This window comes from Sarcophilus harrisii, chromosome 2 (assembly GCF_902635505.1).
Source record: "Sarcophilus harrisii chromosome 2, mSarHar1.11, whole genome shotgun sequence".
Classification (NCBI taxonomy): Eukaryota; Metazoa; Chordata; class Mammalia; order Dasyuromorphia; family Dasyuridae; genus Sarcophilus; species Sarcophilus harrisii.
Genome location: NC_045427.1, coordinates 530152516 through 530171830, shown reverse-complemented (window position 1 = coordinate 530171830; position 19315 = coordinate 530152516). Strand labels below are relative to the sequence as shown.

Sequence of the window (19315 nt, the reverse complement as noted above, 5' to 3'; positions counted from 1 at the left end):
CTGACAGGTGTAGTGGTATCTCAGAGTTGTCTTAATTTGCATTTCTCTGATTAATAATGACTTGGAGCATCTTTTCATATGGCTAGAAATAGTTTCAATTTCTTCATCTGAGAATTGTCTGTTCATATCCTTTGACCATTTATCAACTGGAGAATGGCTTGATTTCTTATAAATTAGTGTCAATTCTCTATATATTTTGGAAATGAGGCCTTTATCAGAACCTTTGACTGTAAAAATGTTTTCCCAGTTTATTGCTTCCCTTCTGATCTTGTCTGCATTAGTTTTGTTTGTACAAAAACTTTTCAATTTGATATAATCAAAATTTTCTATTTTGTGATCAATAATGATCTCTAGTTCTTCTTTGTTCATAAATTCCTTCCTCTTCCACAGGTCTGAGAGGTAAGCTATCCTATGCTCTTCCAATTTATTTATAATCTCATTCTTTATGCCTTGGTCATGAACCCATTTTGACCTTATTTTGGTGTACGGTGTTAAGTATGGATCATTGCCTAGTTTCTGCCATGTGCATTATGATTTCATGTATTCTTGTCTTCTCCCCCTATAAGCTCCAAAAGGCTGGGACAAGGTCTTCTCTAAATTTTGAAGGAACAAGGGATGTTTGGTGCAGAGAAAAGAAGTAGGAAAGACATGACACTAAACCATATATTTAAAGAACTCCCAGGTGGAAAAAGGATAAAGCCTGCTCTGTTTGCCCCGGAGGGACAAGCTAGGTACATTAGATAGCGATCACAGATTTATGCTTGATATAAGGAAATATTTCCTAACAATTAGTGCTATGTAGATACTTCAGAATAGATTACCTAAGGAGATTGAGGATTTTGGCTCTATAGCAGTTTTCAAGCTGCAACAGGGTGATATTCAAGTATGGGTTAGCTATTTGGTTTCTGAGGTCCTTTCCTATTCTGTTTTTTTCTCATTTTAAGTTTCCTCTTCATTCTTCAGATTTTATTCTTAGAAATCAGAAGGAAGTCCTACTTCCTTGTTCCAATAATCCTTAAAAAAAAACTTACCTTTTAAGAATGGTGATTATTTTACTCACTCATTCATTCATTCATTTATTCATTCACTTCTAGACAATGTCATTTTAACTCCCACAAAATAAACAATGTTTATTTAATTTAGCTTATTCTCTCTCAAGTTTAGTTTCTCTAATTAAAAATCTGTGTTTTTATGTGCAAGAGATTGTAAGTGAAGCACTGAACTGGTTGCCTGAACATACTAAAACTATTATAGTTATTTACATGTTTTACCATATTTAATACATCATATTTTGCCAACTTTTTAAAAGCACATTAAATATTTAGTTAGTTTTATTTTTATGACAGCCCTTTTATTTACTTATCTCTAAATCATAGTTATTGTTATCTTTATATTTCTCCCCTTGAGTCAATTTAACACTTTCTCCTTTTCATTGTGTGATATTTTATGTATCTTATCAAATTCTCTCTTTACCAAGTGCCAATTTTTATTCATCCTCCCTGTATAGCATATACTATGATTATTTTATTTTAGAAAACTGTCACTTGTTCCTCATGATACTAAGATTCAAATCTTATTTTGGCATTAATGGTTCCTTCTTTGAATTTAAAATTCCTCCACTTTTATTATGTATTACTTATTTCAAGCTTTATATTCCTCAGGCATTTGTTTTAATAGAATTAGAAGAATCTATAAATAAAACAACTACTACAAAAATGCTTTTATTGTTCTCATCTCTCTACACTCCCATTTTATGTACTAAAGAACCAGTAAGTGATGAGTTGGCTTTATACAAAACAAAATATATCGTATATATAAAATTCTTAATAATTTCAACTTCAACATTTGGCTAGGCAGCAAGAAAAAAAGAAATTACTTGAGTTAATACATTTACTTATGATTTGAAGGTTCAAGTTGTGACAAGGAACAAGATTACGTTCCAGGAAACTCACCCATAAGAACGCTATAAGGAATAACTCTTCCTATAAAGACTATAGAGTGATATTTCATTTAAGCATGTCAAGAAAATCTATAAATTCTAGTAAAAGCCAATAATTCCTATAACATTAGTAGGAAAATCCTAATGAGATAGAATTGAATGAGACTGAGCAGAAAAAATAAATTCTTCTTTCTGTCTTTACCTTACCTCCAATATAAAAGAAGATATAATAAAAGGGGCTATAACTACTATTCAGATCTTATTATTCTAAAATTATGCTTTGGTGTTAATTTGTACGTTGTTCTCACTACTATTACTTATTTCTTGAGATTGGGTTCAGCAGACTCATATAATCCCTCTATACCTTAGTACCTTTGTGGGGAAAAATAATCACCCTAGAGTTAGTCATCAGATAGGCCTCTCTCCAATGTTAATTACCCTAGCTTTCAGCTAACCAAAACATAGTGTAGCAGTGGTCCAAATTGGAAACCTTTCCATCTTTGTATGACTTTCCAGAGTTCAAATTCTGTGGGCATAGTCCTTATAAACCCAAGGTCATCTCTATGCCTTGAAGAACCATATGATTTATGAAAACTACTTTTCATTTGCTTAAAACTTTTAAGTATATAAAATCTTTTTACATTTATTATCTCATCTGATTCTTTTAACAGCGAGCAGAGCAAATATTACCTCTATTTTATAGATTAAGAGATTGAGGTTCAAATGATTAAATGAATTGTTTTAAGTCACAAATCTAGGAATGCTGAAGCTGAGATTCAAACTTGGAGGTCTTTTGTCTCCAAATCCAGTGCTTAAAAGAAAGAACCTCTAAACATTAAATAAATGATTTACTATTTATTCTTTACCAGGTGTACTTATTTATTTCTTATATTCCTATTACATGGAGTTCTTGTATATCTCATATTCTGACCATTTTTGTTTTCTTTCCCATATAACTGGATGATCTCTTGTTCAATGTCCTTTTTTTTCATTAATGATTAAGCTCATATTTGCAAGATATGTCATTTTGGATTGCATATTGAGTTTCTTTGCTTTTTTCCCCTGAATTTCCTATTCCATTTCCTTCTGTGATTTCTTGAGACTACAGATTACTCTTGTTAATCAATTGCCTTTTTCTTCAAATTTGACAGTCTTTCTCCTAGACACAAGTAAAATCTGCACTTGGGACATTTAATCACTATATATATCTGACAGTTTTAATTATGGGATTTTTTTCCTGGAAGTAATTTATATATTCTTTCAACAGATTCTTTGCTATGTATTTCTGCAAGTTCTGGATTACTTTCTTGTATCATCCACTTCATTATGATACTCAGGATTTTATTTTGTCATATTCTTTTAGGATCCTTTTGATCTCCTTTTTCCTTTCTTCAAAAGGTTCACATAGAATTTATGTGTTCTTTTAATGCTACTTCCTTTACAACTTTTCAGCCAAATTTTCCTTCATTTTAGAATATTTGTCTTCTAAATCTATTTATCTCTTTTACTGCTTTAGAAATATTTTTAATTATGAATTTAATTTTTCTCTAAAAATCTGTTGTTTTTTAAAAGTTCTGCCTTGGGAGATTCAGTTTCTGACCTATAGTCATTCTTACTTCCTTATATGATGGATTTTGTTTCTTTTGAACTATTCTAGAGTTTCTTGCTGTTCCACGTTCTGTGCACCATTTATACGGAGATATTTAGGATTAGGGTAGGGGACTTAGTGTCAGAAAGACCTGAATTCAAATTTGACCTCAGACACTTACTAGTTGTGTGATTCCTCAATTTCCTTATCTGTAAAATAGGGTACTACAGAAGGAAAGGGCAAACCACTACAATATCCTTGCCAAGAAAATTCTAAATAGAGTCACAAAGAGCCAGATGTAAATGAAATGACTGAAAAACAACAACATAATGAGGATAATAATAGGACCTCCTTCCAGGGTTGTTGTAAGATCACCTGAGACAATATATACAAATACTTTAAAAACTTTAGAGCAGTCTACAAATGCTATTACTACTATTATTACTACTAGATTCTTTCATCAAGTTTGGTTTAATTTAGTTTCATCAAGTTTGGTTTGGTTTGGTTTCCTTATAATATTTGTTAAAAAAAAAAAAAAAAGATTTAGGTTTGTATTCTCTGTTATTTTATTCATTTTTTTCCATTCTGGTTTTAGAATTATCTTTAATTCTCAACATCTCTATTGAGACAACGTGTACATCTGAGAGGCTTTTGTTAAAGGTTTTTCTCTTAATTTTTTTTTGACATTTTAGCCTCCCTTTTATTCCTTCATCACTTACTGTCTGTCTTCTTATCTTACCTGGTAAGGAGGCATCTTAACTAATGGTAAACGGCTCCCTCAACCTCTTAATTCAGAGGATGTAAACTTTATTATCTTGGATCTCTGCCCTGAGTAACCTCTCTGGAGGGAAATAGGAATGACTCAGCTGCCTTTTGGTCCCCTTGTCTGAAGGTCTGCTGCAGCCATGTTTACTGGTACCTCTCCTCTCCTCCTTTCTTTCAATATCTGCAGCTTCTTGCAAAGTTGGGAAAGAACCAGGACATTCAGTGCCAGTCTATAAAACTGTAGAGAAGTGAGGGGCTAGACTAGTTCAAAAGGCAGAATATTTAAGCCTGTTCAATTCCTCTTCTCTGCCTTCCTTCATGTGGCTGGATAGAATCTATGTCTATCATTTCTTGCAAGGATTTTTGGGCATAAGATCTCTAGGTTCAGGTTCTGCATAAGGCTTTAAGTTTGCTTGTTCTTCTACTCTGGGAGTAATGAGGCTTGTGAGGGGGGAATGCTACATATTAGAGTTCTCTAGTGTTAATTGATAAAAGATTTGACTAATCTAAAATTTAGTCCTTTTCTTCTGTGGATTTAAATGTAGCTACACTAAATCTCATGCATTTCAGGTATGGAAGGGATTTGGAAAATGGTGAAAATATTTTAAATAACTAATTTGACATCTCATTAATCATGCGACCCATAAGTCTCAAGGAAACAAATGTTTTTATTAGGAAGTCATATTAATTTTTATGCCTTTAAAATATGATTCAATCATCTAAAAGAATGATATGCATACACACACATACACATGGATCCCATAGAAAGTCCCACTGATCATATTTATGTCTACTTAAATTTAAGCTTATACTCCTAGAAAACTATATATTCTTTCTTTAAATAAAAACTTTGTATTATGCTTCCAATTATATAAATAATTTTTCAAAACTTCTTTTTTTCCCTTAAGTCCTGCCTCTAAGAATATTTTTAATGGTGAGATTAGATGAATAATCATAAGCAAGAAAGGCCTAGGAAAGACTACTACCCACTGTAAATCCAAACTTCAAACAGATGTCATAACTGTTGGCTACTGGAAACCAGCTGACAGAAAGAGACAAACCTGTAGTACTGGATTTAGAGATGGTGTGGCTCATATGAATCAAAGGTCCCTAAGAGGCAAAAAGGACAAGCTGTAAAAAAAAGCAACAGACCTCAAAGAATTTTCAAGAGTCATTAACACATGCTAATTATAGAAAGAACTACTAGCCATTTCGAATCTCTCTATTCATCTAACAATGTCAATAGTGTTCCCTTCAACACTAAGCCAAATCGCACTTAATATTTACAAGAATCTACAAAAAAGATGTAAGTGAAAAAAAAATCATTCAAAATGGATGAGGCAGGTTCAGTCAGATAACTTCTCCCTTATGCCTATGTAAATTAGTCCCAATTACACATTGAGCATCAAGGCAGAGACATAGGCCTTGCTCTCTAGACTCCCAATTTCATTTATACAGACTTCATGATTCACAAAAAAAAAAAACCAGACACACATTGGGGAAAAGATGTGCAATCCTCAGAAAGACAAGTTTCCTTAGTATTTAAAAAAATCTCAATGGTGGTGGCTAGTCATTGAAAGACTTCTTTGAGGCAGCAAATTTCCAGGAGAGACTTAGGGAGGGGACTGACTGGTCGCTTGGCAAGAGGAGAAAGGCAATCTTTGGCATGGAAGGCAGTATGGATGAAGTAAAAAGAAGAGGTTTAAGTGACTAACTTCAGGAAAGGAACAAATTACTGGAAAGTAGAATAAATTTTCAGTAAGAAAAAGAGAATAACCCAAAGATTGCATTCTCTGTGGCTAAGAACACTTATCAAACTCTTACTCATCAAAAAAAAAAAAAAAAATTAAGAAAACAATTTTTAAAAGAAAAGGAAAAAAACACTTAGCTCTAACACATACCAACATTGAACTTTCTGGGGTACTTATTAATGAGAATAAAAATAAAAATATAGCAAAATTATCAGTTTGGAAACTTACTTAGCTTAACTAGAATTAAATATTAAAAAAACCTCCTTTCTCACAACTTGTTTTACACAGATGTATAGGCACCATAGGTTGAATCATCTCTTTATATATTATCCTAATATAATATCGCACAAAATATCAGTGTTAGTTTTGCCCCACCCCCAACTAGCTTTACAAACTTTTTTTAATATTCATCTAATTAGTCCAGAAAAAGAATATTCCACTAGGGGGGTTTGCTTGCATTTATTATTAATAATAACAACTATCATCCTATGTTTCTTAGTGCTTTTAGCGTTGAAAAGTAACAAGAAGTCAATAATAGTAAAGGAAAATGTACTTGAAAACTTGACTTGGGTTAACTGTGTTCCCACAGTAATCGACTGTCATGGATAGAAAAGAAAACATGTTTCTCTTAAAAAAAAAAAAAAAAGACAACAAAACAAAAAAAATGCATATTTATTGCAATTGCATCTTTAGACAAGGAAGTGTCTGTTCAGTTCCCAGTTATAAGCACCAAGCACTGTAGGGACAGAGAATAACAATCCCCATCACTGGACTTTTCATCTTTTCTTAAAATGATGTGCTGTGGCAGTTGTGAATTGGCAAAGCCTTAGTACAAGTAAACATCTGGTTCAAGCCACTAAACTAAGCCTAACTTTCTATAATTAGCTTCATCTTACTGCAACTAAGAAATTAAGATATATGCACAAGGAGATGGTCAGTGAGTTCAGCTCCGAGGTTATTTTGATAGTGTGACAAAAATAAAGTTTATTTTTTCTTCATAGAAATGAATCTTTATCAGCAGGCATGCAAATATGGGCCATTTTTTTTAAAAGGGAAAATAATCAGCAAAGCTCAAAATGTGTGGTTAGACATGGAGGGCATAATTTTTTAAAATAAAATGGGCATTGACCTTTTTTTAAAGCCTTGGGACAGACACACCTAAGTAAATTGAGACTGAGACAAGTAGGCACAAGTCCAGAGATTTGGGGTCTAATATACAAAAAACTACACACCTCCAGTGTAACTGTATAGGAAAGAAAAAATAGGTAAGCTAAATAGATTTCGAGTTACCAGTTCCTGAGCCATTAAGTATTAATTGCTCAAGATCTGATGGGTTGGGTTGGGGGGAGGGGCCCTCAGAAGAATCAATGATAAGATGTAAAACAGAAAAGGCACAAAGGCCTAGTTGTAGGGTGTAATAGGTACTTTAAAAATATTTGCTGAAAGAATGAGTCAGTCTTGTGACCCATGACATGCACTAGTGAAATGGCTAGGTGGGGCTAAGGATAGAAACCATAGAACCAACCATCTGATCCACATAGCAATCTATGCCCTTGGAATATTATTCCACCATTAAAAAAAAGGAAAATAAAATATAAAACATGCAAAGAATTGTAGGAAGTGAAGAAGCAGGATAAAGAAGACAGAATTAGGACCATCAATATATACAGTTCATTTTTCAGTAACTTCAAGATTAGTAGACTTAGGCATTCACATCCCATCCAAACTTTCCATCCTGTGTGTGATTCTTTCTCTTGTTCCCTCATTGATTCTCCAAAAAGCATCTACTTAATGAACTAAGGCCACCTTCTAGAACTTCTTATATCTCTTGGACACCATAGCAGTGTTTCAATTGTTTATCTTTTACTACGTTCTTTTGCTACACAATTGGCCCGTCTCCCTTTCTGATGATACATTGTCATAACAATTTTCCAAATGTAATCCATCCCATTCTCTCCTATTAGATCTTGGGCTCAATTTGTCTATTTGCAGTGTCTTTCCTTTGTATGTGTGTATATGTGTGTACACTGAAAAACTAACTCAATAGACTGGTTATCCAATACCACATGCTTAACACATTGACTACAGATATATTTAAAAATTCAATAAAGCATATAAGAATACAAATTTTTTAAAGTTATTGGGAGGTGGGGCAGCTAGGTGATGCAGTGGATAGAGCACCAGCCCTGAAGTCAGGAGGACCTGAGTTCAAAATTGACCTCAGACACTTAATACTTCCTAGCTGTGTGAGCCTGGGCAAATCACTTAATCCCAATTGCCTCAGGAAAAAAAAAAAAAAAAAAAAAAAAAAGTGATTGGGAAGGGACATAAAAGAGAAACAAAGAAACAAAACAAAAGAGACATTTACATACATTGATTCTCAGTTTCTTTTTCCTATACATTTCCCCTCTACTTTTTCTCCTTTCCCTTATTTATGCCTTAGGTCTAATAGCACCAAGAAATACCCAGAGACAATAAATGAACCCACTGGTGGCATTTAGTCTTTGGAATATGAAGTAAACATTGCCTAACCATAGTTTGCCAGCAAATGGTAAAAGATATGATAATCCAGAAAACAATCCCTTTAATCCTTTATCAAATGGTTTTTAGGAGTTGCTGTATCCAAAAATAATTCATTAACTAACAGCCAACCCTTTAGTATTCAGACTTCAAATTTAACTGATCACATGCTCAAGGTATAGAAAGTCTATCATCAAACTTACTAACTGAATGTTAGTTGAACCTAGCAGATTATGGGCTCTGCTGACAGTCTCCAAGAATCCAGATTCACTTCTGTGCCATAAAGCATTGATTCAAGTAGGCCTTTAGTGAAGTTACTGTTGTGTATGAATATCTATTAATGTATTATGTAATAATATACTATATTAATGAAATCAGCCTATATACCTCATGTGACTGTTTTAAAAGAATGAGCTCAATACCAACTATTTGTCTGAAGAATCATAAAGTGTCTCCATTGTTCTTTCCACTTAGATCCATCAGCACTCCAAGATTTTATCCATATCCCTATTCTTTCCTCACACAATATTTATATATGTAGAACAAAGAAATAGACAAGATGAGAATCTGACCCATGAACAGTCAATAAAGAACCCCTAATCTTTTGAATATTGTGACTCCTCTGAATATTGTAGAAATTTTTGTTGTGTGAAATAAAGGCTTAGAAATCAAGTTCTCTGTTTATTTACTGATAAAATATGCACTGTTATGAAATTATAGTCTTATTGATTATTTAGTCTTGGGTCTTCAAGCATATTATTCAGTTGCAATGGTTCGTGCCTATAGAAAGACTGATTTACACAATATTTGGGTAGAAAAAGGCAGATTAGCTTAGGATTCCAGTAATGAACAATTCTGGCCTGTGGCAGAAATTCAGGTGGCACTGAAGTGTGTTAGAAACTGAAATTGATTGCCTCTTTTTGGACAAATTCAAAGAACAGTTTTATGTGAAGAAAGGTAAATCAAGCTGTATCTGAGTCTCAGGTTGTACTGTACTGCAGAACTCAGCTTGTTTATGTCTGCAGTGACTAAGTGAGAAACAATGAGAAAGTGTTTCCTCTTTGCAGTGCCATCATTACTACACTAAGGGTATTGATGGTCCTGTTACCATGGTTACATGTGTCTGCCAATTTCATCCTATGAAGTGTGAACTGCTAGACAGCTGAAGGGGCTATTCATCACTATTATTTAGTGAAACTGGACTAAAGACCTTGTAAATACAGCTGTATCTTCAAAATACCCAAGCAGAAGTCTAACAGGAACATCAAAGAGTAAATAATTATTCCACTAAGAATATAACAGAATCAGTTACCACAAGAAATATCTTTAAAGAACATTGGGCTCTGAATTCACTGGATCTGGATTCAAATGCAGCTTCTTATACTTACTACCAATTTGATGTTGGACTTAACTTCCCTGGGTTTCAAATCCTTCATCTATAAAATGAGGGGACTGAACTCAAAAGTTTCTAAGGTTTCTTCCATTTCTAGCTTCATGAACTATGAAAATATGGGTATCCATGTGATAGTATAGTATAACTTTTAATATATCTTTACAGGTAAATGGAGGATGAATAAGAGGATCTAGAATGTTATTATCTGAGTCATTGTTAGAACATGGATAAATAAAGAGTTTAAAGACTTTAAACCCCAGATTTTGGGTCATCCATGTTATGTTAGATCAATTGTCTTTGTTGACTGACAGCTAAAGTTGAAAGAGGAGATACCATCATCAACTGGTACTAAGATCTGAAAATAACATATATAAAAATCTATCCCTAACTATCCTCTTTTGCTAACAAACCAAGATAATACACTGGCTCTTCCCTTCCCCAGCATTCCTCACGTGGCCCTTTCATTCTAAGATATGTGAGATCAGCTGGTCCTACTTGCCTATTTTATAGATGAGATAACTGAAACCAAGAGAGATTAAATGACTTTCTCAAAAACACATGCCCTAATCCAGTCAGCTTTATACTGCATCATATAGACTCCTTTTTCTTCTTCAATCCTGTCCTTAGATGTTTATTTTAACCTAATTTCATCCATATAAAATACCAGGGAAGAGGGCATATAGTGTAATTTGACCTAGATTGGGAACCTGCTAGGGATGAATGGATGGATCAAATAATACTTTCTGTAGCAAGAGTATATCACTTGAAATGCCAGATATTTTTTAAAAAGGGCACAATGTATAACTATTGTGTTGCAAACCTCTTCATGTGTCTTGTTCCTCTTGATAATCTTGCTGCAACTTTTTAGTACCTATTTCTTATCCCTTCAGTTCAGTTCAGGTTGTAGTTTTATGTTTTTAATCATAAGAACAAGAAGTCCTTAGCATCATAATTCTCTCTCAGTGACAGGAATTGCTTGAGGACCACCTGAAATTCAATGTCAGGTGTGTGGTGATCAGCAGCTATTATAAGTAAAAATCATTTAAGACTGCTTTAAAATAATGGAAGGAAGGCAGGAAGACATTTTAGAAATTTGGCAGTGAGCCTGCTCCCCTCGGCCCCATCCCTATCTCCCTCCCCTCCTCCCCCCCACCAAGAGCCAACAAATTAGCTCAATATCCCACATTACAGCAAAAATGTAGGGGAAAGCATAATGTTTAAGCCCATCTCTAAAGAGAAATGTATTGAATAAACTAAAGACACAGAACTGTTTTGAGTTTGATTGCAAAGATTACCTAATTTTTAGGTTACCATTGAAGAACTCCTCTTTTCCCACACATCAGTATTTCAAGTCATAGGAAAAACCCCAAGAAATTGAGTAGGTGCAGCATCTCTTTATAGTTCATTCTATAGAGGACAACATACTCTACTAGAAAGGGCACTCTAACAAGAAGTCAGGGTACCTAGATTCTGCCACTAATTAACTGTGTGACTTAATTAGTCAGAAGGGACTAGATAATTTAAAATATCTCTACACCATGTTAATTTAATAAGAGAATCAGTTATTTAAATAAATAATTAAGTATTAATTTAGAGCATAATAGGGTAGAAATAGAGTATATATTTGAATGGCCTATTGAGGTTTTTTTAGTTGCTTTGAAAAGAGAGTATTTAGACTAGTGAATAAAGCATAAGGAAGAAACATGAATTTCTATGTGAAACTGTACAAGTCCCTTCCTCTGTCCATTGATTTGCTCACTTGAAAAAAGGGAGTCAATACCTTCAACCAATACCCACAAATAGTCCCAGCTGAAAACTACAAATTAGATTTTCTTTTTTATGAGTTGTTAAGCAGGTGCTTGAATGCTCCTGGCCTTTTTCCACAGGAGCAGTGCATTTAAAAGAAAAAAGTAAAGAAAGATTGGTTTGGGAACAGAAGAGAGGAAAACTAGTAGAAAACAAAGGACTATTTTTGTCACTTGTTAGTTGAGGTCTCATAAGCTTCAAAAGTCTCTTTTAATAATCATTAAAGAGTCAAGTCAAGAATCATTTAAGTGCCTACTATGAGCCAGGCTCTGTGCATTCAAGGCATAAAGAATAGAGGGCCAGTTTGGGAGGCAGGAAAATCTGGGTTGATTCCTGCTTCAAGAACATACTAACTGGGTGACAACGGACAAATCGCTTAATCTCCCAGTGTCCCAGGCAAGTCTCTGAGACTTTTAAGATCAAACACAGTTGCAAGCTGTGGTATATGTAGTTGCAAGCTACATAAACTAGAAAAACTTTCCCTACCAGAAACTTGTCCTTAAAAATGCAATCATAGATTTCTGGATCATCAATCCCTTAAAATATAACAAAATTCATTCAAACACTAAGTTCTTATACAGTGTATCACTATTTACTTTAAAATTCTCACTCAGTATTGTCAAAGGATCTTCAGTCCCAGGATTCTTGACATGTTACTGTCTCATACTGAAGTCACATGACACTGGCTATTTTAATAGATTTAATTGAATTATGTGGATGATGCCATGTGGTACAGCAGTTGCTTACTGTGACCTTGAAAAACTCACAAACTCCTTGTGTGGTAAGGGTCATAGTATCTCCTCCTCCTTCCTTCCTTCCTTCTTTCTCCACCCACAAAATAGGGATGGAATAGATTATATGTGACCTGCCTGGAGAGTTTCCAATGAAGTTAGAGACAGAATTATACTGCCATCACTGGCTCATTTGTAGATATTGTAGAAAGGATATTGTACATTAGATATTGGATATTGGAATTGGGAGCACTCCTTTGATCTAGTTCAGGCACCTATGTCTCAACTTAAATGTTTAATTATACAAGCCAAAAATTCAGTCTCTTTGTAATTTATAGCTTACTTCAAGAGATACCTTTGCTAGTAAGACAAATTGCAAAGCCACCTGGACAGGGAGGCAGTGAACTGTGAACACAGAGAGCTGGCAGACTCTAAGCAAACACGAAAAGCAATAAACCTAGGATAAAACCCCGAGGAACACCTTTTCACATCTGGAGAATTAGAGAATAAAGATTTAGGAACTACTGATAGACACAAAGTCAATGATGAAAGTAAAATGTTAAATCACATCAATGCTTGAAGGGACTTGAACCAAAAAATAAAAATCGCCCAGTTAATTATATTCTTTTGAATAAACTATGACCGGTCCTTGTGAAAGTTTGATAAAACCACAAATACAGTTCAAATGATAGAGATTACTTTTATAGAAGACCACACACTGCACATTAACAGTATCAATATAAGATTTACCATCCAAAGAAAATTCCATTTAGATTAGGCAGCGCCACACTTTGCTGGGTTCTGTCATGGATAATGATAAAATTAAATTTAACACTGCATGGTGCTGGAGTTTGAATTACAAGAAGAGCTTATCTGTAACTTGATTTGATCCTTTATGTCTGTAGTTTGCATATACTTGTTAACCACATCTTGGAGTATAATCCCCAGATGAGGCTATACATTTCAGCCTACTAATCGCGCTCTCCTTGAACTATAAATCTCGTTCTTGCTCCCCACCCCCACCCCATTCATACTTCCGACAATCCTTTACACTGCTGGCTGGTTGCATGGCTGCAGAGTAATGAGAAAGGGACTCAGTCCTGCCTTTTCTCGGCTTTACCTGCAAATAATCGGGGGAGTAATTTAAATCGGCCATGGCTCGTTTACTTACAAAGCCACTTTCCTCCCCTAAGAATACTCTTTGGCAGATTCACTTCAAGAAAGCTTACGCGTCCCAACTGGAGCACCACTGAGTTTTCCACGGGCATACTACTCCTGTTGAGATATCCATTTCAAACAGCATTGACAAGATGCAGAGACAGTTCATTTCTCAGCGGTCCTTTGCTTCTCTATGTGTTGTTTCCATTACAGAGAGTACAGAACACTAAATCCCTGGACTAGAATATGTCTTTGGTTTGGACTAAAGCTCCGACCAGTTTAGGATTGATCTCTTAGGTCTCACGTCCACTTGTTTACTCAATGGTTTCATATAACTCATCCCCCTATTCATTCCTTAAGTATTTGCCATTATTTCTGGACTCGGTTAAAATCGTCCCGCTTTATGCACAGGTCGAGGGGGTACAGACCAAATGAAACAATGATTTATTGCATTAAACAGTAGTCTTCACCAGCCCAATTGCCAGTATGGTGCTGAGATTCCTAATTTCCCAAACCGCATCCGCCTACACAATTTGGCCAGCGCACGCAGTGCTGATCCCATAAGGGTCATCCTAGAAAAAGGAGCTGGCCTGAATTGTAGGGCAGAAGGCTAGAAACGTGGGATTTCTATTCAGCGTCAGAAAATTCAACCCCGGGGGACCTGGGAATGGAGAGAGTCGTGGGAGGGAAGTGTACAAGAGTTTGCTAAGGGCAGAATGAGTCCCTCTTCCTCCAAAGGAAAAGTAGACAGGTGGGTTCAAGTCTCTATTCCCCAGTTTCTGGTTCAGCCATCAGGGAAGCTTTCCCAAACCTCTTTCGAAACCAAGTGTCCAAGCCCAAGTTTCCAGGATGATACTTTTTCTATCCTTCGAAAACTACTTTTCTTTCATCTTGCCCCAAACTGTGCGTCTGTGTACAGGCGCACAACGTAAGTTATAGATACTTAGGCAATATATTGTCACAAACAATCCTGTCTGCTGGGTGGGCACAAGTCCATAACCCACTGTCGTCGCCCCCAACACACCTACATACACACATACACACCGTCCCTAATAAGAAAGACACTACCAAGACCGGATACCTCAACTTCAGTTAAGTTCCGACCTCATGAACTCGGCTTTCTTTTTACCCATCTCTTGGCAGCCGGCGTCCCGCCTCCTCCTGCAGCTTCTGCCGCTGCTGCATGTCATCCCCTTTCCCTTTCTCCTTTCCGGCGCACTCCTTGCAGTGCTGGGGTCAACCTCAACCTTCCCCAGGCTTGGACCCGGTCAGGGCGCACCGGTGTGCCCAGGTTGAGGCTTGTTAGGACGCAGGAACCAGCAGCCACTCCCTGCCCGGGGTTTGTGGGAAAGAAGAGTAGATGAGAAGAGGTAAGGCTAGGTCAGAGAGGACGGAAGCTCCGGTTCCTTCTCGGTGCCAAGGGCATCGCGGGGGACCTGCAGCGCGCGGGGAAAAGTTTGCCCCTCACCACTTACCTGTCCCAAGTTCAGATACCCGTGAGCCGAGGCAACTCGGTCCGCCTCGGCTGGCCCTCCGAGCACTTCCACAGCCCAGTGATTGGTATAGACCGTGGGGGATCGCAGCGCCGCGCAAGCGGTGGGCAGCGCGAGCACCAGGAGCCAGCTCAGGCAGCGCATAGCCTGCAGCCGAGAGCCTGTCCCCCTCCTGCAGCTGCCGTCGCGTCCTCCTCTGTCTCCTCCTCCTTCTCCTCCTCCAGCGCGCAGCAACCTAAGGGATCGGAGCAGCTGCGAGCGCCGCATGGCTTTAGCCCGGCTCGCTCAAGTGCCTGTGCAGAGTGCAGGGCTGGGGGGGTGGGGTTGGGGCTTTTTAAAGCCAGCGCCGCTCCTGGGAAGCGCCGCCGCGAGGGAGGAAGGGAGGGTGGGAGGGCGCGAGGGAGGGAAGAAGGCTGAGGCGCATTCTCGCCGAGGCTCCAGCAAAGTTCCCGGGAGAAGCGCCGACTCGTGCCGAGCTCGTGTGGAGCCTCACGGGCTGCCGCCCCGAGCGTCAGGCGCGCCTGGAGGAGCGCGGGGCTGCCAGTCCGCCGGCCCCAGGAAAGTGGGTGGGGGGCCGGGTAGCATAGAGCTCTCAGCCACTGACTGACGCGCTACGTGGGAAATGTGGAAGATCTGATCCCTGCCTTCAGGGAAGTTCCAGCCGCATTAGAAGAGAGAGACACGGCGCATAAAACAATTAGGGAGATAAGGGCTCCGAGAGCAAGGCTGCGTTGTTATGAATTTGGAGGCTGAGGTTCAAATCTATGTGCAGCTTACACTGGGGTGTGTGACTTTGGACGTGCCAGTTAGTCCCTTTAAGCCTCAGTGTCCTCATCTGTAAAACAGCTAATATTAATGAGGAGCTTGAGGTTTGCAAAGCGCTTTACATTTATTATCTCCTTTAATTTATTCCTTATAAATAATTTATTATCTCAGTCGATTCAACAACCCTCTTTTTATTCTTATTTTCTCGCTATGTTCTTATGAAATAGGGCTAGTATTATCTCAATATTGTAGGCGAAAAGGGGAGAAAATTGGGACTGAGAGTAACTGTTTGCCGTTAGTATCTGAAGCAGGATTCAAACGCATGTCTTTGAAATTGCAACTTACAGCATTGGCCACTTTACCATATAGCTGCCTCCAACCAAATAAAGGTGTTGCTAGATTAATTATCTCTTAGGTTACTTCCAGTTTTATAGCTATGGGTACTATATATTCAAAAGGCATCCTGGAACTCTGGATCTAGACTTAGGAAACAATTTCTGCTCTTCCATTAATTAATCTGCTCTGTGCCTTGAATTTAGCTAAATGAATCAGTTAACCTCTCTGGGACTCACTGTCTCCATTTTAAAATAAGAAGTTTGGACTAGGTAATTTCTCAAGACTTCTTCCGGCTCTAAGACTATGATCCAAGATGCGGCATGGAGCATATGCACAGATGGGGCATTAAGGATTCAGTCAAAGGCAAGATGGTGGGCCTGACTTTGTTACTAACTTCTCTATTGCCCTTATTTGTAAGATCAGAGGGGTTGGACTAGATAATTAGATAGTAGTCATTATAGTTTATATATAAATTATTATTCATTTACATAAATCATTTTCAAGTTTCAAATTTAACCATATCTTAGATCTTTGAATTTGATGATTCTGTATTTTTAAGTGCTAAATTGTGTGGCGATGTTATGGGAAAGTATTCTGTGCTGACACTAGGTGGCTTTTTCCAGAGACCCACTTGGTCAACATACCCACTTGGTCAACTAGCCTTTAGATGAAGGGGCTCGCTCCTTCTGCAGAGTCCAGAATCTTTTGTGAGGAATATACATTTTCATCTCCATTCCCACATCCATTGCATTTACTTCTTCTAGGAGTGTTGTGATCCCAGATTACACAGGAAAAGTGTCTTTTCTTATGCCAGGCACTCTCAAATAGAAAATACTACAGTCCTTTTGAAGTTTGAACCTCTTGCTCAGATGGAACCCTGTTGCCAAGGACCTTGGAATTTGGGGGTGATAAAACTTCAAATATCCTAGCCATTTTCCCATTGCAATCATCCTATTTCTCTTGCAATTCTAAATATGCAAAGCTTTTATTATATGACACAATCACTGGTATAAAGCACTGAACTTAGAAACTCTGTAGAATTAGACAAAGATTGCTTTGCCCTCTTGTGTTTATAAACTGTAGCAAATATATAAAGCGGACAAATATGTGGAGCATATATTGAATGTCTGTAAGTTTTATGTGTTAAAGTTTTTATATATCTGCACCAAAATGAGATAGTATTTGTAAAGTCCTTAGCACAGTCCCTGGCACATAGAAGGTGCTATATAAATGTTTATTTCCTTCCCCTATTTAACTCTGAACAAGTCACTTAATGTCTGTCTCAGTTACCTCATTTGTCAAATGGGGATAATAGCAGTACCTCCCAAAGTTGTATACGTGAAATAGGATGTTGTAAAGCACTTCGTAGCATGCCTAGCACATGTTACTTGCTTAATAAATGTTTGTTTCCTCCCTTTCTTTTCTTCTTCCCTCCCTTCTCTGTTTTTCTTTCTCCTCTACCTTTTTCCCTTCCTCCCTTTTTTCTTTTTTTATTTCTTTCCTCTGTTTTCCCTTCTTTGCTTTTTCTTCTTATTTTTCTTTCTTCCCTTCCTTTTTCCTTCTTCCTTGGTTTTTTTTTCTGTCCTTTCTTTTTCTTCATTTTTTTCTTGCTTTCCCCCCTCATCCTTCCTTTTCCCCTTCCTAAAGCAGTTCTCTGATGCCTCCTTGTGGCATGAAGGATACCCTGGGTTCTTGAAGTATAGGCCTGACCATGCCATTCCCCTGCTCAGGAACTTCTGGGTCTCCCTCTTGTTTTTGGTTGGAAATACAAACTCCTCTATTTGACTTTTAAAGGCCATTACAACCCAATTCCAGCCTACCTTCCCAGACTTATTTATCACATGATAATTTCCCTGATATACTCTGTGTTCTTGCCAAGCTGACTTATTTGCTGTTCCCCCAAAGATGACCTTCCATTTCCTCTGGGCCTTTGCAGGAAAATGACTGGTCCCTATGCCTGGAAAGCAGCTGTTCCTTGCTACTGCATTACCAAATCCCAAACATTCTTTATGTTCAGCTCCAATGTGTTTACTCTCTATCTTTCCACCCCAGGTGCTGGTGCTTTTCCCTCCATATTAGTTCCTTTTATTTTTTCTGTATGTAGTTTCCTCCCCATCCTAAGAATAAACCCCTAGAAAGTAAGAACTTCCATTTTTTTGCTTGTATCCCTAATAACTAGTCCAATGTCTGTCACATATAAAGTTTATTGAATTGAATAATAATAGTAATAGCAAGTATTAAATAGCATTTTAAGGTTTGAAAAGCATTTTACATATATTATCTAATTTGATCTTCACAACATTCTTTTGAGGGAGGTGCTGTTATAATAAGTGAATATAAAAAGTGTAAATGAAATAAAAGTGAAGTTGAGAGGCAGACTTGCTGGTAGTAGCACAGGTGGTAAATATCAGGCAGCATTTGAACTCAAGTCTTCATAAGTCTTCCATTCTACCATGTAATCTATTACTTATTTTTTTTAAAAAACCTAGCATTTATTTAATAACTTAAGGTTTTCAAAAAAGTTTTACACATGTTCTCACTTGCTAACAGCTGTCATTTGAATTGGATTCACCATTTATGTCAGCAGAACACAGATTGTGTCAGTCTTAGTGTTAAACTAAAAAGACTTTAACTATGAATGTCTTTTTCCCCTATATTTTTTAGTGTTTTTATTTTTTCTTCAATAGTATTTTATTTTTCCAATTGCACATAAAGATAGTTTTCAATATTTATTTTTGTAAGATTTTTCAGTTTCACATTTTTCTCCCCTCCTTTCTTATCTCCCCCCTTTCCAAGATAGCAAGCTATCCAATATAGGTTAAACATGTACTCCTTCTAAATATATTTCCATATTTGTCATGTTGTGAAAGAAAAATAAGAGCAAAAGGGGAAAACAATGAGAATGAAAAAAACAAACAAAAGTGAAAATAGTGTACTTAGATCCACATTCAATCTCCATAGTTCTCCTGAATATGAATGGCATTTTCCATCCCAAGTGCATTAGAATTGTATTGGATCATTGCATTGCTGAGAAGAGCTCAAAATATCATGGCTGATCATCATATAATCT

The 19315-nt window shown here is 36.9% G+C and overlaps 1 protein-coding gene across 2 annotated transcripts in view; it reads right to left on the bottom strand.

The window, feature by feature from the left end:
* Window positions 1-15473, bottom strand: part of PCSK6 (proprotein convertase subtilisin/kexin type 6) — a 241877-nt gene extending 226404 nt beyond the window's left edge. Inside the window, exon 1 of one of the 2 annotated variants that reach the window (XM_023497530.2) lies at window positions 15127-15473. In XM_023497530.2, the coding sequence (XP_023353298.1) occupies window positions 15127-15411 (285 nt within the window). In that variant the 5' untranslated portion in view covers window positions 15412-15473. The remainder of the gene's footprint in view (window positions 1-15126) is intronic. The other variant, XM_003755590.4, reaches the window with a different exon arrangement.
* Window positions 15474-19315: the final 3842 nt, after the last annotated feature.